Genomic DNA, 23,944 nt, shown 5'->3' on the forward strand with positions numbered 1-23,944 from the left:
AGAACTGGTCAGGAATGGGGTGGGCGGAATATGGAGGACAGTCCAGTTTTCCTCCAAAGCCACCTCGGGCCCCCACTCTTGGTGAGCGGTGGGTGTGCCGCAGAGGTGGCCAAGCATCTGGTTTGTAACTGGACTGTTCTCCATCCAGTTTGGTTACGGTATTGGACACGTGTCTGTTGTTATTTGAAGCCTGTCTGCTGTGACTTCTGCAGCCGGGTTCTGCGGCTCGGACATGATCCCCGTGTTCAGACGAACTTGGGACGGGAGCAGATGGAGCCTCAGCAGTCCCCTCAAAAAATGCTGTGGGTATGGGAGGATTTTTGCAAAATGTTCCGTATGATGTCATTATATTATGCTCCGTACCCAAGGTACTGTTTCTGGCATCATCACATCCATCTCTGTGTCCAATATTTTAATGTGCTGTCAGTGGCCACCCTAGTGGCAGCTGGCTTGCGGGAAGGCTGGGTTCCAAACTCACCAACTCCTTTCCGTTCCCCTGCCCTCATTTCTCCCTTCACCCCCACTTTTCCTTTCTTCTGCCCCTGCCAGCAATTTAGGGAGTACTGTGGCTCTAGAATACTCTTGTAGAAGGAGCACGGCTGAGTAGAAAGAGGATGGGCGTGGGAGTCAGAAAGACCTGGGTTCTAATCTCAGTTCCATTACTTTTCTACTCTGTGACCTTGGGCAAGTTACTTAACCTCTCTGTGCCACTGTTACCTCATCTGTAAAATGGGGATTAAGACTGCGAGCCCCATGTGGGACAGGGACTTGTATCTACCCCAGAGTTTAGTACTTCTAGACTGTGAGCCCACTGTTGGGTAGGGACCGTCTCTATATGTTGCCAACTTGTACTTCCCAAGCGCTTAGTACAGTGCTCTGCACACAGTAAGCACTCAGTAAATGCGATTGAATGAATGAATACAATGCCTGGCACACAGTAAGCGCTTAACAAATAACATGGCGGAGTGGGAGTAGCATGGGCCTTGGTGTCAGAAGTTCATGGGTTCTAATACTGGCTCTGCCACTTGTCTTCTATGTAGCCTTGGGCAAGTCACTTCACTTATCTGTGCCTCAGTTACCTTATCTGTAAAATGGGGATTGAGACTGAGCCCCCTATGGGACAGGGACTGTGTTCAACTGGACAAGCATGTATCTACACCAGCACCTAGTGAGCACCTTAACAAATATTGCAGCATGGTGTAGTGGATAGACCTTGGGCCTGGGAGTCAGAAGGACTTGGGTTCTAATTTTGGCTCTGCCACTTGTCGGCTGTGTGGCCCCGGGCAAGTCACTTCACTTCTCTGTGCCTCAGTTCTCTCATCTGGAAAATGGGGATCAAAATTGTGAGCCCACATGGAATAGGAACTGTGTCCAACCCAATTTGCTTTTATCCACCTCAATCATCATCATCATCATCATCAATCGTATTTATTGAGTGCTTACTATGTGCAGAACACTGTACTAAGCGCTTGGGAAGTACAAGTTGGCAACATATAGAGACAATCCCTACCCAACAGTGGGCTCACAGTCTAAAAGGGGGAGACAGAGAACAAAACCAAACATACTAACAAAATAAAATAAATAGAATAGATATGTACAAGTAAAATAAATAAATAAATAGAGTAATAAATATGTACAAACATATATACATATATACAGGTGCTGTGGGGAAGGGAAGCAGGTAAGATGCGGAGAATGGAGAGGGGGACGAGGGGGAGAGGAAGGAAGGGGCTCAGTCTGGGAAGGCCTCCTGAAGGAGGTGAGCACTCAGTAGCGCCTTGAAGGGAGGAAGAGAGCTAGCTTGGTGGATGAACAAATACCATTATAAATAATAATAACATTAAATACCATTTTTTTAAAAAGGTGGGTGGTAGCTGTTGAGTCAATTGTAGGGGGTGTGTAGCCAGGGGAACTTTGAGAACTCAGAGTGGCATCTCTAGGTGCCAGGGAGCCTCTAGACAGCTCAGCTGTAGCGGCCCCCGATCAAGAATGACACAAGAATGGAGCCTATAGAATTGGGAAGGACGGCAAAACCAAGGGAATCTGCTGGGCTGTGCAAAACAGCCCAGGCGAACGTTCTCTGGGTGGGAGGTGTGGGCCTTCCTTTCTCAGAGGAAGGTGAGTCGGGGACAGGTGAAGGAGGCCCAGGGTCTCACAGGTCCTGCTCCCCAGGCGTCACCCTGGCACAAAACTCCTCAGTGGCTAGTATAAATGGCGGAGAGCCAGGAGAGGGGTGGGTAGGGCATGGAGAGTTAGAAGGAGAAGCCATGTGGCCTAATGAGAAGCCCATGGACTAATGGAAAGAGCACAGGCATAGGAGTCAGAGAACTTGGATTCCAGTCCCGACTCCTCCACCTGTCTGATATGGACCTCGGACAAGCCACTTCACTTCTCTGTGCCTGTTACCTCATCTGTAAAATGAGGATTAAAACTGTAAGTCCCACATGGGACATGGACTGTGTCCAACCTGATTAGCTTGTGTCTACCTCAGAGTTCAAGGCATAGTATAGTATGCTCTTCACAAATACTGTAAATATTTGCATATATTATTGTTGAGACCCATCCTGAAATAGGACTTCCTTGCGGCCTGTCCTGTGGACACTGAACAGATGGGCTGGAAAGTGTAGCTGGGAGGGTATCCCCAGGCACGGAGCCTTCTGATCCTCCCCAGAGGAGTGGGCATGAACAGTCCAGGGAAGCCCGGGGCCATCGGAAGTCAGCGAGGGCCCCCAGCTCTGTGGGACACTTGAGTGAAGAGCATGGTGGAATATGAGAAGCAGCATAGCATAGTGTAAATGATGGGAGCCAGAAGGTCATGGGTTCTAGTCCCCGTTCTGCCATTTGTCTATGTGACCTTGAGCAAATCACTTCACTGGGCCTCAGTTACCTCATCTGTAAGATGGGGATTGAGACTGTGAGCCCCAAATGTCCAATCTGATTTGCTTTTATCCAACCCAGTACTTAGAACGGTGCATGGAACGTAATAAGCGCTTAACAAATACTACATTTGTTATTTCTCTCTCCCTCCCTAACACACACATGCATGCGCAGGCACACTCTGTCTCGCTTGCAGGCTGAGAGACGGCTTCTAGCCGGTCTCCACTGGTCAAAGCCTGAGGCTCTTTTCCAGAAACAATCCCAAACCCAGGTGTTACAACTCATGCATATTCCATTTTACTCAACTTCAAGGTGGATTGGCTAGCAGCAGATCTTCTGGTGGTGTTTTGGACTAGCTCAGGGTCACTGGTTTGAGCCTGTGCAGACCTGGGTTTGGCCTACTCCAGGGCACTTCCTGGTTGACAGCTGAGGACTGTGCGGTTTTCTGGTGTTTGACTAAAGGGCGGGATTATTCTTGGCCTGTAGGCCCAGCAGGAGTACAGAGGAGGGCTTCCCTGGGATGTGGGTGCTTGGTGGTGGTCGGGGGTGGGGGTAGCATTCAGACAAATAGTGGCAGAGCAGTGACTCTTCAAGACTGAAGAGATTGAGGCACAGTCAGGGTAGGAGGCTGGTGGGGGGTTAAGAGAGAAGCTTCAACTAGTGGGGCTGCTCTCATGTTCTGAGCTGGCAGGTGGCTCTGACGGTCCACCTTTACAGTGCCCCACGGTTCAGGAATGTGGGTGTCCCCCTAGCTTGGAGCATCCTTTGTGGAGAGAGGAGGAAAGAGAGAACCGTGGCTTTCCCAACTCAGGCTTCCACTGATCAGACTCCAACCCCAGACAGAAAACAGGATTCCCAGCCACTGGTTACTCCTGGGCGCCCTCCCACTTTCTCCCTTGTTTTGGTCTCAACTGGAGTTATTCCCCCGCCGCCAACCCCAGGCAGGGTGGCCCTGAGGGTGGGTCCCCAGGATCAGCAGCTGCACAGGAGTGAACGGGATCGTTCAGGGGATGCTGGCTGCAGGATTTGGGAGCTCTAGTTTGTGTGTGGGTGACTTCCCTCCTCCCCACTGGACTCTACTGGGCCGCTTCCCCACCTGGGCCGAAACTGAGCCTCGGCTTGACTTCTCCCCACTCCAAACAGACGTTGGGCAGAGATGTGAAGGGAGCAAGCTTCCCAACTGAAAAGGAACAATTCTAATGTGACTGGAGGCAGCAAGCCACAAGTAAATCCCCTGAATATCTTGCTGGGCCACATGAGAGATTTTTCTCCTGCCCACACTTGTTTATACCCAATTTGCTGGTAGGAAGATGAGATGCCTGATGGTTAAATGCCACCATGATTGAGAGGATTGGATTACACATGCATTTCTAATAGCTCATAGGTAGTTGTTGGCAAATCAGGCTGGCAGTCCTATTTCCTCCCCTCCACCCCCAAGAGGTTCACCCCAGAGGCCTTGTTCCTGCCCAAGCTACCCGCACAGGTGTTCATGCGCTATCTCCCGCAGACAGTAGCTAGATCTGTTTAGGCTCCCGAGAGGAGCAGACTCAAACCCTGCAGAAACTGACTGACAATGTTCTAATCGTTTAGAACTGCAAGCCTCCCCAGGGGGCCTGGAAGACGGTGCCAGTTTTGCAGAGGGTCCGTTCTCAGCCGGAGATGGCAGTCTAGAGGAGACAGAAGGGGCACTGTATCCAGACCCCGGCCCTCCAGAGAAAAGCCTCCTCCTCCAATACCCAGATGACAGTGAGCCAGCGGCCCAGGAGGGGAGCGAGGCCGGGGAAGCTCGCCAACCTCCCGTCGGTGACACTGACCGCCCCAGCCCAGGCATGGACAGTGGTGGAGCCAACCTTCCAAACCTCTCCTCCTCCCCCTCCTCCTCCTCCTTGGGGGCGGATGCTGCCCGGCCCCTGGCCACCCCCGGGGATGGGGAAGCTGAAGGGAAGGAAGAGGAGGGGCCGGCAGAAGGAACCTCTCCTCCCGAAGAAGCCGGGGAGGGGTCCCTCATCGGAGGGCAGCAAGATCCTCGGAGGAATGAGGGGGAAGAACATGAGGGAGAGGAGGAGGAGGGGCCGGATCCTGTGCCCCTGATGGAGGAGGCCAAGAGTGAGACTGTCGTGGCAGACCAGGAGCCTTTGGCGGGCAGAGGGGAAGGGACCGAAGAACCCGAGGGCCAGGCTGCAGAGGAAGAAGTGGTTCCTGAAGGGGCCGGGGTGGGCCCAGGAGGTGGTCCTGGAGAAGAGGAGAAGGAAGTGGCAGGCACCAAGGCACCAGACCCACTTCCCAGCCCAGGGGAGGAAGGAGCCACAGTCCCTCCTGGAGAGAGTGAAGGGGATGATGGAAGCAGGGGACCTGCAGAGACCAGGCTGGTTGGGCTGAAAGCGGAAGCTGGGGCCTGGAAGGAAGAGGAAGGGGAGGCCCAGGAGGAGCCCCAGAAAGATATAGGTGCTGCAGAAGGTGACCCTGAGCTGGGAGAAGAGAAAGAAGGAGGTGTGGAAGTCTCCTCTCCTGCCAAGGCCAGGGAGGAACCTGTGGAGGATCAGGGGCCTGATTTGGGGGAGGAAGTGGAAGGCGGTCAGCACATCATCGCCGATAAGGAGGAGCCGGAAAGTGAATCGTCCGAGGAAGGGGAAGAGAGCGATGAAGTAGAAGGCAATGAGTCCGAGGAGTCCAAAGAGGATAGTGCTGGTGAGGCTAAGTCAGAGGAAGTGGGGAGTATTTCTGGGGAAGAGGCTGCTCCCAGAAAAGCCCCGGGAACCCCCAGGGGGATAGAAGATCCCTACCACAATAAAGAATCAGAGCCAAACAAAGAGGAGCCTGGGGAGGAGCTGGCGGGTGGCGAGAGTGGAGTTGAGGGAATGGGACAGGAGGATGGCGTTTCCAAACAAGGCCCGGGAGAAACTGGCAACCTCCCTCTGGATGAAGAGTCGGTGTCTGGCTCCCACGGGCCCCTCTCGGTTCCTTCTGCCACGGTGGAGCTCGAATCCCGACGAATAGGTTGGAAGTTTTTCTCCCTCCCAGGTCCTAAGCATATCCATGTGCTCACTCTGGGGGAGATTTGGCCACCAGAGGCTTCTCTACTTCTAACTGCGTGGCTTGGTAGCTAGCATGGGTGTGTCACTGGCACCTTCCTACTCAGTTGCTCTGCTCGAAAGAGTAACTTTTGCCCATTTGGTAGGCTGGTCTACCCAGGGAGCAAAGGTAGAGGTTCCCCTCAGTGAAGGCCCATTGTACCCTGGAGAGGGATTCTCCTCGTGTTGATCTTCAGGGAAGAGCCAGGGCAGAACCTGCTGCAGCATTTCCTAATGGCATTTTAATAGTATTTAATAATAATTATAATAATAGTATTTGTTAAGCACTTATTATGTGTTGAGCACTGTCCTAAGCACTGGGGTAGACACCAGTTAATCAGGTCAGACACAGTCCCTGTCACACATGGGGCTCACAGTCTAAGAAGGTGGGAGAACAGGCATTGAAACCCCATTTCATAGATGAGGTAACTGAGGCACAGAGAAGTGAAATGACTTGCCCACGGTCCCACAGCAGACAAGTAGTAGAGCCAGGATTAGAATCCACATCCTCTGACTTCCAGGCCTGAGCTCTTCCCACTAGGCCTCATAGCTTCTGAAAGGCATTCACCAAGGCTCAGCCCAGGTGGTTAATATGACAGAGGGGGGTATCAGATAGAAGAGGGATTCATTCAAAAATATTCCCTGATCATCTGTTTTGCGCTGGTGTCCCTCCCTTGGAGCTGGACGTCTTATTTCGTTCAGTCATATTTATTAAGCACTTATTGTGTGCAGAGCACTGTACTAAGCATTTGGGAAAGTACAATACAACAATAAAGAGTGACAGTCCCTGCCCACAACGAGCTCACCCTCCCCTCCCAGCCCAGGGATCTTTTCTTTTTTTGTTAAGTCCCGGCAGAGACCAGTATAGGACCATCTTCACCCCAGCAAGCTTTAGCTGGTGCTGCTGGCAAGTCAAAGCTTGGGATTCAAAGTCAAATGACGTCTGTCCGGGATCTGGGACTAGGGCAGTTGCCACTACCTCCCAGGAGGGGCAAGAGAGGTGGGCCACGTCTAACACAATAGGTTGGGGTCAGGAATAAGCAAGCTGAGGGCTGCCTCGGGGAAGACTTTGCACATCCAACTATAGTGGCCCCCATCTTCCTGGTTCATCCTGGGTCCAAAGGTGCCCCAGGACTCGGCCAAGGGGTTGAAACGTGGTGGTCCCTGCACAGCCCAGGGCAGGACAGTCATTCATTCATTCATTCAGTTGTATTTATTGAGCGCTTACTGTGTGCAGAGCACTGTACTAAGCGCTTGGGAAGTACAGGTTGGCAACATATAGAGGCGGGCCCTACCCAACAACAGGCTCACAGTCTAGAAGGGGGAGATGGATAACAAACCAAAACACGTGGACAGGTGTCAAGTCGTCAGAACAAACAGAAGTAAAGCTAAATGCACATCATTAACAAAATAAATAGAAGAGTAAATATTTAAAAGTAAAATAGAGTAATAAATCTGTACAAACGTATACACAGGTGCTGTGGGGAGGGGAAGGAGGTAGGGCTGGGGGGATGGGGAGGAGGAGAGGAAAAAGGGGGCTCAGTTTGGGAAGGCCTCTTGGAGGAGGTGAGCGCTCAGTAGGGCTTTGAAGGGAGGAAGAGAGCTAGCTTGGCGGATGTGTGGAGGAAGGGCATTCCAGGCCAGGGGGAGGACGTGGGCCGGGGCTCGATGGTGGGACAGGTGAGAATGAGGTACAGTGAGGAGGTTAGCGGCAGAGAAGCGGAGGGTGCGGGCTGGGCACTGCTCTTCTCAGATCTGGGTCTCCAGGGCTTGATCCAGATCCCCAAGGTCAGCACCTGAATCTCTGGCCCAGAGATGCCCTGGCTGGCTTGGTCCAATTTGGGCCCAAGCAGCTAGAGCAGGACTAAACCGAGTTCTAATTAAGTGAGGGGGAGGTGAGTTGGCAGACTGTTCCACATGTCTACCTGCCCCAATCAAACCCGTCCCAGGCCTGTCCCCGGGCATGGACACCCAGCAGGGTGGGGACCGAAGATGAGGTCAGGAACCCGTCCAGCTTTCTGATACCGCTGAGGCCCCAGCATTGCCAACCACTCTTATGGTTTCACTTCTGATGAACTCGGAGAGTTCGCTGAATCCAAGACACTAAGGAGGTGGCTCTGATATTAACCCTTCTGGGCGTCTTGGTTATTTCCTGGGAAGCACTTGCAGGATTGAGAAAGGGGAACGAGAAAGGAGCTTTGCTGATTTTTCTGAAGAGATTTTTAGGAAAGACCATGGACTTGTAGGCTGCGAGCTACTGTATTTTCCTTCCTTCTGAATTAAAGGAATTGGGATTTAGTCTGGAAAAGAAGGCTAAGGGAATAGTTTAAGAATGGGATGGGCTAGGGTGCAGATGGCTAGTCTGGTGACTTCATGTTCTCTGCACACGAATTGTCCAGGAGGGAGAATTGTGTGCCTCTCCGTGTTTCTGTATAAAATTCCTTGTTTTCCATATTGCTTTCACATCCGTTTTGTTCTTGGTCCTTATCTTTTAAAAGAAGGAGAAGGAGGTATCGTTCCATGAAAATAGGGGAAAGAAGGCCCAGGGAGGTTGTGACTGCTTAGCCAGGGAAAGGGCCTGGGGCTGGCCAGAGTTTTTCTTTAGCAGCTGTTAGGGTGGCCATTTGTCCGACTCGCCCTGGTCTGTCCCCAGTCCGGTGCAGTGTGTGTAGCAGGGGTTGGCAAAGGGATGATGCGGAAATCTAGAGAACCCCGCCGCCCGGGGCTGTGCGGGAGTGGGCTGAGTCTTTCAGTTACAAAGAGCAATTTCCTCCCTGACGCGTAGGCTTCCCGGGCCAGAGGTACTGGGTACCGTTGCCAACTGGGGAAACCAAAGACTGAGCTCAATCCGGGGCAGGGAGCAGGCCTGTGGGGGGAGAAGAGTCAGTCAGTCATTTGTATTTATTGAGTGCTTACTGTGTGCAGAGCACTGTACGAAATGCTTGGGAGGGTACAATATAACAATAGAACAGACACATTCCTTGCCCACAGTGAGCTTACAGTCTAGAGGGGAAGACAGATATGAATGTAAATGTGTTACAGACCCGTGCACTGCAAGGCTGGCGATTTGCCTCTGCCTACACCACTTTGAGTGGGAACTCCCTTCAAAGTTTTCCCCAGCTCAGCCTCAGTCATTCCATTTCCCTCTGCAGGGACTGGTGGAATTTGCTGTTGGCCCTGTTTGCTATCTTCTGCTCTGCCCCCAACCCGGGACTGACAGAAGCCACTGGGAAAGGGCTAGGCCTTGGTGACTCCTCTAGGCTCTAAGCTCAGTGTGGATAGCACATTGTCTATGTTGTTTCATTGTACTCCTTAGTACAGTGCTATGCACACAGTGCTCAATAAATATGATTCACTGACTGATAGTGAAATGAAAATGGGCTTGGTCTAGCCCTGAGGTTTACACTGCAGTTGATCATGTGGCTCTTCCTTCCCTCCCTCTCTTTCCTCTCCCTGCCTCTCCCTTCTTCTCCCTCCATCTTCCTCTCTCTCCTCCTCCCTCCCCTGTTGTGGGATGGGAAGGTGTGTTCCTCTGTGGGTGCCGCCACCGACTCCATTGCCCCTTGCATTTTGCAGGATTTGGCTCAGGGGGCTGAATCCGGGTCGATGAGGCCGTCGTCCTCTCTGCTCTCAGGGAACAGCCATCCCAGGAGCAAGGGGAGGACTGAGCTAAAGCATCTTCAGAAAACTATCTCAGGGCCCCATCTGAAATGAATGAATCAATCAACGGTATTTATTGAGCGCTTACTGTGGGCAGAGCCCAGTACTGTGTGGGAGAATACGCTTAACAAATACCACAATTATTATTATTAGGGGACCCCAGATTCTTAAGTAACAGAGTTGGTAGACATATCCATATTTGCTACCCACAAAGGGCTTACTGTGTAGAGGGGCACTATAAAAGAAGCTGACTGACAGAATGTAACTAGGAATGGCAGCCACTTGAAGGCCCATAAGTACTGTACAGCAAGAGGAAAAAAGGTATCGGTCTCTGTAGCCCCTGTGGGAGGACAGCATAGCACATAGTGCAGCGTAGAACCAGGCCCTTCCAGTGCCAGCAGTTCTCCCTAATTGGAAGAGATGTAAGCGTCTCAGGACATCAGGGGCCATTCAGCTGTTTGTCTTCTGGCTGCCCGGACAGAAGGCTTGGAGGGACATCCCGGCTGCCTGGCTGGCAGCTGGGTTTCCTGAGCCGGGGTGGGTTTCCCGGGGCAGGTTATGCCACAGCTGCTTCGCCACCTGTTCAACAGGCCCCAACCTGGCTCCCTTGCTGCTCTCCTGCCCCAATTCGGGATTGTGGATGCTTCTCCAGGGTTGACGCCAACAATCGGGCTGGAGGCAAAGAACGAGATGGACAGAGAGCCAGAAAAATAGGGAAAGATTGAGGCAAAGGTGAGAGAGAGAGAAAAAAAAAGAGAGAAGGCTAGGAAGGGGCTCCAGACCAGATACTCCTGTGAACACACAATCATATTTAATAATTATGATATTTATTAAGCACTATATTCCAAACATCTTTCTAAGTGCTGTGGTAGATACAAGGTTGGACACAGTCCCTGTCCCATATGGGGCTCACAGTCTCAATTGCCATTTTATAGATGAAGTAACTGAGGCACAGAGAAGTTAAATAACTTGCCCAGAGCCATGCAGCAGACAAGTGGCGGAGTCGGGATTAGAACCCACGACCTCAGACTCCCAAGCCCGTGCTCTTGCCAGTAGGCCATGGTGCTTCTATTGTTGAGGGCTTACTGTGTGCAGAGCACTGTGCTAATTGCTTGGAGACATATTTCCTGCTCCCAAGGAACTTACAGTCTAGATGGGGAGACAGACATTAAAATAAATTACAGGTATGTACGTAGGCACTGTGGGGCTGAGGGTGGGGGAATAAAGAAGCAGCATGTCCTAGTGGAAAGAGCACAGGCCTCCGAGTCAGAGGACTTGGATTCTAGTTGCAGCTCTGACACTTGTCTCCTGTGTGATCTTAGGCAAGTCATTTCACTTCTCTGTGCCTCGGTTACCTCATTTGGAAAATGGGGATTAAGATTGTGAGCCCCATGTGGGACAGAGTCTGTGTCCAAACCGAGTGGCCTGTGTGTAATAGTAATCATGGTACTATTTAAGTGCTTACTTTCTGCCAAGTACTGTCCTAAGTGCTGGCGCAGTAGATACAAGATACACGTTGATGAGGTTGGATAGAATCCTTGTCCCATGTGGGGCTCACGCTCTTAATCCCCATTTTACAGGTGAGGTAACTGAGGCACAGAGAAGTAAAGCGACTTACCCAAAGGCACACAGCAGACATGTAGTAGAGCCGGAATTAGAACCCAGGTTCTTCTGACTCCCGGGCCCATGCTCTAGCCACTAAGCCGTGCTGCTTCTCTATGCTCCAGCACTTCGTACAGTGCCTCACATGCAGAAAGCGCTTAACAAATACCATTAGAAAAAAAAGGGTACAAATCCAAATGCAAGGGAGTAGAGGGAAAGAGAACAGTGCTTTGCACATAGTGCTTAACAAACACCATCAAAAAAAAAGGTTAATCAGGGAAGACTCATTGGAGGAGAACTGATTTTTAATAAGGCTTTGAAGGTGGAGAAGGTGGGATGGTTTGTCGGATTGAAGGAGGAAGGAGTTCCAGGGCAGATGCCGAATGTAGGCAAAGGGTCAGTGGCAAGATAGACGAGATCGAGGTACAGGGAGTAGGTTGGTATTAGGGAAGTGAAGTGAGTATGCTGGGTTGTAGTAGAAAATCAGCCTGAATCCAGTCAATCCTTGCTCTTTAATTGGGCATTGGCTTCCCGCTCTTTCTGGGGACCTTTGATCTGATGGCCTTTTGTAACAGCACAGCTCTTGGCAATAGTAAACACCTAATTAGTATCGTTTTCATTATGTGATTCCTAATAACCATAGTCCCTTGAATTTGTAAAGGCTTTTACTTTTCCAAAATGCATTCACATCCCATCAGTTGAATCATTGTATCCTCACAATATCCCCATGAGGTCAGGAGAGGCAGGTATTATTAGCCTCATGAATGAGGAGGAAACTGGGGCCAGAGAGCTTATGTAAGTAATCCAAGGTCATACAGCAGGCCGGCGGCAGAGCTCGGATTAGACCCCGGGCCTCCCGACTCCCAGACTCTTGCTCTTTCCATTAGTCCACCCTGCCAACTGCCATTCTTACTCTCCAGCCCGCCAAGCAAGATTCCTGCCACGTGGGCCTGTAGAAACCCAGCTTTACACATTGAAACCAGGCTCCAGCCTGGTCTCGGGTGGTGAGCCCTGTCTAGCAGGGGGTAAAACTGCCATCGAGGTGGACCCCCATGAGCCTACAGGAGTGAGGGTAAGGGCTGAGAAATCTCAAGCTTCCCGTTATACGTAGGGTAGCAGCGCTGAATGCTCCCCCTCCTGCCATCCTGCGTCTCTCTCCCCCAGTTTGCATTAAAGTATTCCCTTTCCCAGAGCAAACCATGCAGTTGTGTCCATTACCCAGCCCCCGCTTCTTTCCCAAACCCAAGAAATTATCGAGCCTGAGCAAGTCGTCAAGAGCCGCAAACGTTTGCATTGTATTTCCTCTGTCCTCACATCCCCTTCCTCCTCCTCCTCCTCCTCAACCTGCTCCTTGCCTTGCCAGGCAGACACAAGTCTCTGCCTGCAGGCAGTGTTCCCCCAACTCCCCCTCCCTTCCATCTCCCTAGTTAAATCAATCAATCAGTTGTATTTATTGAGCACTTACTGTGTGCAGAGCACTGTACTAAGCACTTGCGAGAGTACACTATAACAGAATTGGTAAGCAGTGTGGCCTAGTGAGAAGCCGAGTGGCTTAATAGAGAGAGCATGGAGCTGGGAGTCAGAAGGTCATGGGTTCTAATCCTGACTCCGCCACTTGTCTGCTGTGTGGCCTTGGGCAAGTCACTTCACTTCCTCTGTGCCTCAGTTCCCTCCTCTGTAAAATAGGATTAAGACTGTGAGTTGCTTGTGTATCTACCCCGACGCTTAGAACGTTGCCTGGCACATAGCAGCGTGGCTCAGTGGAAAGAGCATGGGCTTTGGAGTCAGAGGTCATGGGTTCAAATGCCGGCTCCGCCAATTGTCAGCTGTGCGACTTTGGGCAAGTCATTTAACTTCTCTGTGCCTCAGTTACCTCATCTGTAAAATGGGGGTTAAGACTGTGAGCCCCCCGTGGGACAACCTGATCACCTTGTAACCTCCCCAGCGCTTAGAACAGTGCTTTGTGCATAGGAAGCGCTTAATAAATGCCATTAACAAACAACAACATAGTAAACACTTAACAAGTACCACAATTATTATTATTATTATTAGGGGACCCCAGATTCTTAAGTAACTGACTCTTAATTCCTCTGCCAATCTCCCTGTCCCTCTCAGGCTGGAGACCAGGCTTCCAGGTGGGCTTCCTGCCCAAGCCCTGTTTCCAAGTTACTACAGTTTGGCGGCAGAAAGTAGAATTTGCTGGGCACGCCTGCCAGTTTTGCAGCAAAGAGGAGGGGAGGTGGGCATTTCCAGTAGGGGTGTAGGGGACAGCTCTCCGCCTCAGACAGATAGGACTGGTGGTCCGTCTTCCAGATCCACAGGGCTATCACTCCTTCTGCCTGGCTTATGGCCCTGCTAAGACCAAAAGAGCAAGAACAGTGAGAGAAAAAAGGGAAAAAAAGAAAGGAAAGGGCTGCGGGAGAGGAAGGTGCTAGGGCAGGAATGGCCAAAGAGGTAGGCCGCAGGACGGAAGTCTTTTCCCCGAAGTGAATAGTGTGAGTGGCTCCCAGGGGCTCGGAGGGAGGAGGAGGAAGGGCACAAGGAGGGCAGTGCCCTTGGGGCCCTGGGCCAGTTTTGGTGGTGGGCCCATTTCCTTGCCAATATGCCTAATCCCAGCTGTGCTTCTTTCCTCAGAAGAGGCAGAAGATGTGATCGAGCTCCCTTTAAGAGACCGTTCCCACATAGAAAACACCCTGATGCTGAATGAAGACAAGCCAGCAGATGACTTCTCAGGTAAGTGGGAGAGAGCGGGTGGGGCGGAGGGAGGTAGAGGGGGAGGTGGTGGCAGCAGCGGAGCGGGGAACAGAGGCAGGCAGGGAGGCAGGCCAGCACTGCAGCCCTGGAGGTGTCTGGGTCGGACCACAGGAGCTCTGCAGTCTGGGCTCAGCCGGGCGTACTGCTGCTTTAGTGCCCCATCTCAGTCGCTGAGCACAGGGTGTTCAGTGGCTTTGCCCGTGGTAGCAGCGGAGCTGGCATTAGCCCCGCCAGCCCAAGCCGGGGACCTCTCCCTGAAGTCTCACTGCCTCCAGAGAGGGCACTTGCCACCAGGATCCTTCACAAACCCGGCTGGCTGCCCTCGAGGACCGAGGTGGGCCCCTGCCACACACAACCCCACCCCACTGGCTCTGCACCTGCGCCTTTTGAGTCCCAATCAATCAGTCATATTTATTGAGCACTTAATGTGTGCAGAGCACTGTACTAGCGCTTGGGAGAGCACAATATAACAGACACGTTCCTGGCCCACAATGAGTTTGTAGTCTAGAGAGGACCAAGGCTATATGAAACCACTCCAGCCGCCTCCTCAAGCACAGTGCTTTTGGACGCTTTCCCCTTCCCCTGCTCTCTGCCTTTAACCCAAGAATTGTAGTCTCTTGCCCAGAACTGTTTCCAGAGCTGCTTTAAGATGGTACTGGGTCAGGTTTCCTAGTGACTTGTTGCCCTCCCTGCCCAGGCCCGAGATAGTAATACTGTGGTTTTCTATAGCACTTTTATTCCCAAAGAGCTCTCACATTAAGTAGTGCATTTATTCTGACGATTTGACACCTGTCCACGTTTTGCTTTGTTGTTGGTCTCCCCCTTCTAGACTGTGAGCCAGTTGTTGGGTAGGGACCGTATCTATATGTCGCCAACTTGTACTTCCCAAGCGCTTAGTATAGTGCTCTGCACACAGTAAGCGCTCAATAAATGCAATTGAATGAATGAATGAATTTCAGTTCTCACAACAACCCTGTGAGGTAGGTAGGGAAGGCAGGGATTATTTATCCCCATTATGCAGATGAGGAAACTGAAGTACAGAGAAGTTAAGTGACTTGCCCAGGGCCACACAGCAGGCTGGGGGCACAGCTCGGACTTGAACCCGGGTCCTCCAGCTCCTATACTGGTGCTCTGTCACTTTGCCGTACCTCTCGCCCTAGAGATTCATTCATTCAGTCAGTCATATTTATTGAGTGCTTACTGTGTGCAGGATACTCTTCAGCCACCTCTGGTGACTGCTCTAGGTGTCAGAAGTTTTCTACTCCGATATATTCTAGTCAGAGTGTATGAGTGGCAAGTGTAAATCCTGGGGTGGCTGGGTTCATGTGGGAGAGGCTGAGGGTTGCTTTGGGGGTGGTGGTCTACATTTATGGGGGTCTCTCCTAGTACTTGTCTGCATCCTTTCAGTATCTTCATATAGTAATAATAATATTTGTTAAGTGTTTATGCCAAGCACTATACTGAGCTCTGGGATAGATACAGGATAGGCAGGTCAGACACAGGCTGTGTCCCACATGGAGCTCACAGTCTAAGTGGATCTACCAGTTTAGGTCTTCTAAAAGCCAGGTGGGCACCCATTTGGTTTCAGTGACTAAGGCAGGCGTCCCGCTAAGGGCAGTGTACCCTAGTGGAAAGGGCATGGGCCCAGGAGCCAGAGGCTTCTAATTCCGACTCCGCCACTTGTCTGCTGTGTGACTTTGGGCCACTCACTTCACTTCTCTGGGCCTCAGTGACCTCATCTGTAAAATGAGGATTAAGACTGTGAGCCCTATGTGAGACGGGGACTCTGTACAACCCAAACATCTTGTATCTCCTCCAGTGCTTAGTACAGTGCCTTGTACATAGCAAGTACTTAACAAATACAAAAAAAAAAAGCACAGGAGGCTGCACCAGGGAGCCTCTCAAGATCACTTCCTGATACAAAATTCTCATGTTCAAGTGTGCCCGGGTTTTCCTTATGGCCCAGGGTGGAGGTGGCAGAGAACGGAGTTCGAGGGCCTCCTGGTTCTCCGAACATCATCACAATTGTGGTATGTGTTAAACGCTTACTGTGTGGCATGCGCTGCACTAAGCCCTGGGGTAGATACAAAGTGGCCAGGATGGACACAGCCCCTGTCCCACATAGGGCTGTCAGTCTAGGGGAAGGGAGAACTGGCAATGAGGGAGAAAGGAGGGAATCAAACTTCTTATCAGCTTCTCTGAGCGAACCCCATCCACACTGTCACGGAAGATGAATGGAATGAGTCTGTTGGAGGATGTAGGTGTCGAGGCCCAGACAGCCCTGGTGAGGGTGGGAGGAGGGTGGAATCGGACTCCGGCTCTTCCTTTTCCTTTCCCTCTCCTCTTTTCATTCCAGGAGTGTTACAGCGGTTAAGAAAGATCTACCACTCCTCCATCAAACCCCTGGAGCAGTCCTACCGGTACAATGAACTGAGGCAACATGAGATTACAGGTACAGTTGTACAGAAGGTTGCAGCGCAGGACTCTTGTGGTGATGTGTGTATGTGTGTATATGAGATTATGGCCTCAAACTCCCCAGCCTATTCCAAACCTAATCAATCAATCAGTGGTGTTAATTGAGCACTTACTGTATGCTTAAGCACTTGGGGGAGCATAATTTAATGTCTGTCTTCCCTTCTATAACTGTAAACTCATTGTGGGCAGGGAACGTGTCTACCAACTGTGTTATATTTCTGTATCGGACTCGCCCAAGTGTGGCAGGGAATGTGTTCACCAATTGTGTTATATTGCTATATTGAACCCACCCAAGTGCTTAGTATAACGCTCCCTGTCCTCAAGAAGCTTACAACCTAGTGGGGAGAGACAGACATTAAAATAAATAGCAGAAAGTAAGGATAGGTACATAAGTGCTGTGGGACTGGAGGTAGGGTATCAAAGTGCTTAAGGGGTAAAGTCCTGAGGAGATGTGATTTTAGTGAGGCGATGATGATGATGGCATTTATTAAGCACTTACTATGTGCAAAGCACTGTTCTAAGCGCTACGGAGGTTACAAGGTCATCAGGTTGTCCCACGGGGGGCTCATAGTCTTAATCCCCATTTTACATATGAGGTAACTGAGGCACAGAGAAGTGAAGTGACTAGCCCAAAGTCACACAGCTGACAATTGGCGGAGCCGGGATTTGAACCCATGAACTCTGACTCCAAAGCCCATGCTCTTTCCACTGAGCCACGCTGCTTCCCCTAAATGATGAGGGTCTGGTGGTCTGTCACCTATGAAAGGGGAAGAGGGAGTTCCAAGCCAAGGGGAGGACTTAAGTAAGGAGAGAGTGGCGAGAGAGACAAGATCTATGTACAGTAAGTACGTGGGTGATAGAAGAGGGAAGTGTAAGGGCCGGGGTGCAGTAGAAGCAGATTGAATAATTATGGCATTTAGATGTTTACTATGTGTCAAGCATTGTTCTAAGTGCTGGGGCAGATTCAAGTTAATCAGGTTAGACAGAATCCCTGTCCCACATAGAGCTCGTCGTCTAAATAGGAGGAAGGACAGGTATCAAGTCCCCATTTTACAGATGAGGTAACTGAGGCACAGAGAAGTTAAGTGACTTGCCCAAGTTCACACAGCAAGCAAGTGGCAGAGCCAGGTCCCCTGATTCCCAAGACCCTTGCTCTTTCCATTAGACCACCCTGATTCTCAGGCAATTGCTGCTTTACATGTTATTTCGCTTAATGACAATTTGGAAGCCATCTTACGTTCTCACCCCTTACTGGGTCAAAGTAGGGTGGCCCAGACTGGAGAACTGGAGAATCAGTGTGACCCTGAGAAGCAGTGTGGCTTAGTGGATAGAGCACAGGGCTGGGAGTCAGGAGGACCTGGGTTTGAATCTAGACTCCACCACTTGTCTGCTGTGTGATCTCGGGGAAGTCACTTTACTTCTCTGGGGCTCAGTTACCTCACCTGTAAAATGGGGATTAAGATTGTGAGTCCCATAGAGAAGCAGCCTGGCTCAGTGGAAAGAGCCTGGGCTTGGGAGAGGTCATGGATTCTAATCCCAGCTCCCCCACATGTCTACTGTGTGATCTTAAGCAAGCCACTTAACTTCTTTGAGCCTCAGTTCCCTCATCTGTAAAATGGGGATTAAGACTGTGAGCCCCACATGGGACAACATGATCACCTTGTATCCCCCCAGCCCTTAGAACAGTGCTTTGCACATAGTAAGCGCTTAACAAATGCTATCATTATTATGTGGGACAGGGATTGTGACCAATCTGATGGCCTTGTATCTACCCCAGTGCTTAGGACAGCGCCTGGCACATAGTTAGCATTTAACAAATGCCGTAAAAAAAAACCCAATTCCTGGTTGGTCCCACCTGTGGGCTCCCGGCAGGCCCTTCTGTATCCTGAGGCCGCCAAGTCTGTGCAAATTAGAGCAGTGACTTCTTTTTCCCAGTTTCTCTCTTTGGCCCCTGGCCTGGAGCCTCAGTGCTCCTGTGCACCCCTGGGGTCTGGCTTGCGTGTCCGCCCCATCCCTCCTTCTGCCCCCCATCTCCCCCCTCACATCGCCCCAGTTCTCGGGGCTCCCCAAGTGCTGTAATGCGAATGCCCTCCTCAGGGAAGATCTCAAAACTGCAGAGCAGCCCCGGGCAGGGCTTCCTCCGGTGCGGGCACGCTGGGTTCAGTCTAAAATGGGAAACTCTAATTATAGTCGGTCTTGGAAAGAGCGGAAGCTCATAGTTTGGGTTGCCCCCTGTTTCATTTGGGTGTGTCTAAAAACAGAAAGTCTCTGTGAGGCTTCTTTATGCGAGAGTCAGGAGTTATGCAATCCTCTTTTAGCCAGTCTGCCACTTTGCTGGTTTTTTTCTGGACATGCTCAGGGGCTAGTGCTTGCCTGAGGGCCTTGTGTTCCTTGCCTGGGTGCAAGTGGACTCTTCATAAGGGTCTCCAATTATGTAGGAAGAGATAATTACTGTGGCATTTGTTGGGTGCTGATTATGTGCGGGGGCACTGTGGTAAGATAATCAGGCTGGACACAGTCCCTGCCCCACCTGGACTCATCCACTAAGTATGAAGGAATATAGGCATTTAATTCCCATTTTACTGGTAAAAGAAACTGAGGCACAGAGAAAGCAAGTGACCTGCCCCAGGTAACAAAGCAGGCAAGTGACAGAGCCGGGATTAGAACCCAGATCCTATGGCTTGTACTTCCCAAGCGCTTAGTCCAGTGCTCTGCACACAGTAAGCGCTCAATAAATACGATTGAGTGAATGAATGAATGAGTGAATGTTACCAACTTGTACTTCCCAAGCGCTTAGAACAGTGCTCTGCACACAGTAAGCGCACAATACGATTGAATGAATGAATGAGTGAATGTTACCAACTTGTACTTCCCAAGCGCTTAGTACAGTGCTCTGCACACAGTAAGCGCTCAATAAATATGATTGATTGATTGACTTCAGGCCTGGGTTCTTAGACCACACTCCTTCTAGTGAGGCTGGTGGGCCCATTTAGAGTAAGAGAGACAGATGTGAGGGGAGGAAATCTTCCCTCCCCTCCTGGTAGGGGCAGTGCCAGGGGGAGAGAGGGGCATTCAGGCAATTGCTGCTTTACATGTTATTTTGCTTAATGACAATATGGGAGCCATCTTACGTTCGCACATCTTGCCGGTTCAAAGTAGGGTGGCCCAGACTGGAAAACTGGAGAAGCAATGTGACCTAGAGAAGCAGTGTGGTTTAGTGGATAGAGCACAGGGCTGGGAATCAGAAGGACCTGGGTTCTAATCCAGACTCCACCACATGTCTGCTGTGTGACCTCGGGCAAGTCACTTCACATCTCTAGGCTTCAGTTACTTTATCTGTAAAAAGGGGATTAAGATTGTTTTGGCCCTTTGGCCATCTGCGTGTGGATGAGCATCATTGTGGACGGCCTGTGGCAGGTTTCCTACTTCCCCAATTCCGATGTTACTGTGGTCCACAGCCAGGGTTCTGGGGCTCCATGGCTTCACCGCCATTCCACACCCTCTGCCTTTTTGCCTCTCTCCACTCTTTGTTAAAATAGCCACTTGTGCATGGCAACGTGCTGGGCTCTGGTCAAAAGTCAGCAGGCTCATCCCTCCCCTCACCTTCTAATGCTTGCAACTTCCCACACCCTCTTCATCCTTCTAAGCCTTTTGGGATCCAGCAGAAACATAAGAAAAAAGCCCAAACGCTCTCTGTCCTTTGGAGATGGACAAACAAACCTGAGGGTTTAGGATGAGAAGAGTTTCCGTGGTATAGTTTCATGTCTGTTGTATTGTACTCTCCCAAGCCCTTAGTATAGTAAGCGCTCAATAAATACAATTAAGAGTGATAATCCTCTTATCTTTTCTACAAGTGGCTTATTCCAGGGAGCATCTGTGAGCCTTCCGTGTCCCCGGAGTGGCAAAACTGGGCTCATGGCCCATCCTCTTCCTGGGGATGGTTGCCTGCCCCCTTCCTCTCTTGAGGGGAGGGTACAGTTTCTTGGGCAAATCCAGGGCATGTTCTGACCATAATAATAGTATTTGAGTGATTCCTGTGTACCAGGCACTGTTGGACACAGTCCCTGTCCCACATAAGGCTCACAGTCTTAACCCCCACTTTACAGATGAGGGAACTGAGGCCCAGAGAAGTTGAGAGATTTACCCAAGGTCACACAGCAGAAAGGTGGCGGAGCCAGGATTAGACTCTATGACCATCTGACTCTCAGGCCTGTGCTCCATCCGCTAGGCCATGTTGCTTCTCAAAGCTTGCTGGGCACTCAAGCACTCAATAAATACAATTGACTGACTGACCCTTCACCAGCTTTGGTTGAGCCGGAACCTGCCCCGTGGCTTCTGCAGGATGGCTGTTCCTAGGTATTGGCCCTGAGTGGTGGGGGGCAGGTTATCCTCCTGGACATGAACATGGCCATCTAGCTGAAAGATGTAGTCCTTGATGCCTACTTTTGTGCCTGCCTTCTCTTTCCAGGCCTGTCCAACTGTTTCCTCTGCCCTTTACCACCCTGCCCAGAGCTTTGCAGAGCGTCCTGTGCCATTCATGCTTCTTCTTCCTGTTTCAGTGGTTCTTCTTGGGAGGCACTGCCATTTCTAGATTCGGTTTTGCACGAGATGGGCACTGGGGAGTGGGCCCCTGGGGGTTTGTCTATTATGGTCTATCAATGGAAGCCCTGCCCCAAGTAAGCGGATTCTCTGTGCCACCCCACCCTGTGCCTCACGGGGGTAGCTTTTGGCTGTCAGGAGTCTGGCCTCATGGTCCTTTACCCTGTCTCCACCTCTGTTAGTCTGCAGTCTATCCACCAACAGAACTTATTTAGCAACTATTGAGTGTAAAGCTCTATACTAAGCAATAGGGAGATTACAACAGAAGTAAGACCCATGTTCCCTGCTCTCAAGGAGCTGCTATAATAATAATAATGGCATTTATTAAGCGCTTACTATGTGCCAAGCACTGATCTAAGTGCTAGAGAGGTTACAAGGTGATCAGGTTGTCCCACACGGGGCTCACAGTCTTCATCCCTATTTTACAGATGAGGTAACTGAGGCCCAGAGAAGTGAAGTGACTTGCCCAGCTGACAGTTGGCAGAGCTGGGATTTGAACCCATGACCTCTGACTCCAAAGCCCGGGCTCTTTCCACTGAGCCACGCTGCTTCTCCCAAGCTATCTAGTAGGGGAGCAGACAAAGATCAATCAGTTGTATTTATTAAGTGCTCACTGTGTAGAGCACTGTACTAAGCACTTTGGAGAGTACAGTATAACAGAGTTCCCTGCCCAGGGTAAGCTTATGGTCTAGAGGATGAGCATAGATGATTTAAAAATAGTGAGAGCAGGAAGAGCAAGGCTAGAGAGGAAGTGATACAAATAGCATCAGGATACATATGGGTATAAATATGGGTAGGTACAAGAATAGGACAGGAATTAACTACATTAGTGCCAAGGATGGGTTATTGGGTTGACATGGCTGGGGTGTGGTGAATTAATTGTGGAAGGCTTCCTTGGATGAGGAGGGCTTTGATGATGGGGCGTGTCCCAGGCCAGTAGAACACCCCAAACTGCAGAAGAATCAAAAGTGAGGTACACTGAGATTACCTTTGGAGAGGCAGTGTGTGAATGAGGTCAGGTGTGTGAGGTGGAGGTTACCACCTTATCATGCAATGGAGGAATGATAATAATAATTATTATTATCCTCACCCTGGGCTTCAAGGCTGTCCATCCCCTCGCCCCCTCCTACCTCACCTCCCTTCTCTCCTTCTCCAGCCCAGCCCGCACCCTCCGCTCCTCCGCCGCTGATCTCCTCACCGTACCTCGTTCTCGCCTGTCCCGCCATCGCCCCCCGGGCCTGGAAAGCCCTCCCTCTGCCCATCCGCCAAGCTAGCTCTCTTCCTCCCTTCAAGGCCCTACTGAGAGCTCACCTCCTCCAGGAGGCCTTCCCAAACTGAGCCCCTTCCTTCCTCTCCCCCTCGTCCCCCTCTCCATCTCCCCCATCTTACCTCCTTCCCTTCCCCACAGCACCTGTATATATGTATATGTTTGTACATATTTAGTACTCTATTTTACTTGTACATATCTATTCTATTTATTTTATTTTGTTAGTATGTTTGGTTTTGTTCTCTGTCTCCCCCTTTTAGACTGTGAGCCCACTGTTGAGTAGAGACTGTCTCTAGATGTTGCCAACTTGTACTTCCCAAGCGCTTAGTACAGTGCTCTGCACAAAGTAAGCACTCAATAAATACAATTGATTGATTGATTATGGTACTTGTTTAGTATTTACTGTGTCAAGCGCTATTCTGTGTTGGGATGGACACAAGATCATCCGGTTGGACACAGTCCCTATCCCACATTAAGCTCACAGTCTGTTAGAGGGAGGAGGATTTAATTCCCATTTTACAGATGAGGAAATGGAGGCACAGTGAAGTGAACTTGTTCAAGATCACAGAGGAGACAAGCGGCAAAGCTGGGATCAGAACCCAGGTTTTCTGGCCCACGCTCTTTTTCCACTAGGCCACGCTGCTTCTCTAGCACATCCTCTGATGAGGATCTTGAAAGCCACCCTGAGACCCTTTTCTGTTCAGTGGCCCTGGAAACTTTTCAGGAGCTTGGAGTATTTAGTTCTGGGTTTGAATCGCATCCTGTTTGATTGTAATATTTATTTCAGGAAAGTGCTCTATAGAAGTGCACGGCTCCTTCGGTCAAGAAAGTTACCTTTTCATTTCCTTTTCTGCGATCCACTCTCCACAGATGGGGAGATCACCTCCAAGCCAATGGTCCTCTTCCTGGGACCCTGGAGCGTTGGCAAATCCACCATGATAAACTACCTCCTGGGCCTGGAAGACACTCGCTATCAACTCTACACAGGTACTGCGGTTGGTGGCGGGGGCAGGGGGGAGTCGCAGGGGGACGGATGTTTAAGGGTGATGTCGGAGCCTAGGTCGTGGGCTGCCACCTGTATATATGTATATATATTTGTACATATTTATTACTCTATTTATTTATTTATTTTACTTGTACGTATCTATCCTGTTTATTTTATTTCGTTAGTATGTTTGGTTTTGTTCTCTGTCTCCCCCTTTTAGACTGTGAGCCCACTGTTGGGTAGGGACTGTCTCTATATGTTGCCAATTTGTACTTCCCAAGCGCTTAGTACAGTGCTCTGCACATAGTAAGCACTCAATAAATACGATTGATTGATTGATTGCCAGGACCAAAATCATTTTGATTTTCAATCAGCCCATGAACTTCTCTGGGAGGAAAGTGCCCATATCCTCCTATTTTCTGGGCCTGTCACTCTGCAGATCTACAAATCCTGAAGTCAGTAGGTCAGCCAAGGCAGGTATGAGTGTTTCAGGGCCAAACTCCCACAGCGTTTCCCGTAGCTTCAAGGCTGTGGTCTCAGACACGCCCAAAGACCACCCAGTGGGACCGTGTGGGGTCCAAAATACCTGCCCCACCCCACCTCACGGGACGGAGACAACCACACCACCCAACTCCATTTGGGGAGCTCCATGAA

The 23,944-nt window shown here is 50.6% G+C and overlaps 1 protein-coding gene across 2 annotated transcripts in view; it reads left to right on the top strand.

Annotated features, from left to right (window-relative positions):
* Positions 1 to 23,944, top strand: part of SRL (sarcalumenin) — a 73,821-nt gene that overhangs the window by 39,743 nt on the left and 10,134 nt on the right. Inside the window, exons 2-5 of one of the 2 annotated variants that reach the window (XM_038763706.1) lie at positions 4,468 to 5,565; positions 13,845 to 13,943; positions 16,321 to 16,416; positions 23,176 to 23,292. In XM_038763706.1, the coding sequence (XP_038619634.1) occupies positions 4,468 to 5,565; positions 13,845 to 13,943; positions 16,321 to 16,416; positions 23,176 to 23,292 (1,410 nt within the window). The remainder of the gene's footprint in view (positions 1 to 4,467; positions 5,566 to 13,844; positions 13,944 to 16,320; positions 16,417 to 23,175; positions 23,293 to 23,944) is intronic. The other variant, XM_038763707.1, reaches the window with a different exon arrangement.

The sequence above is a fragment of the Tachyglossus aculeatus genome, chromosome 21 (genome assembly GCF_015852505.1).
Source record: "Tachyglossus aculeatus isolate mTacAcu1 chromosome 21, mTacAcu1.pri, whole genome shotgun sequence".
Taxonomy (NCBI): domain Eukaryota; kingdom Metazoa; phylum Chordata; class Mammalia; order Monotremata; family Tachyglossidae; genus Tachyglossus; species Tachyglossus aculeatus.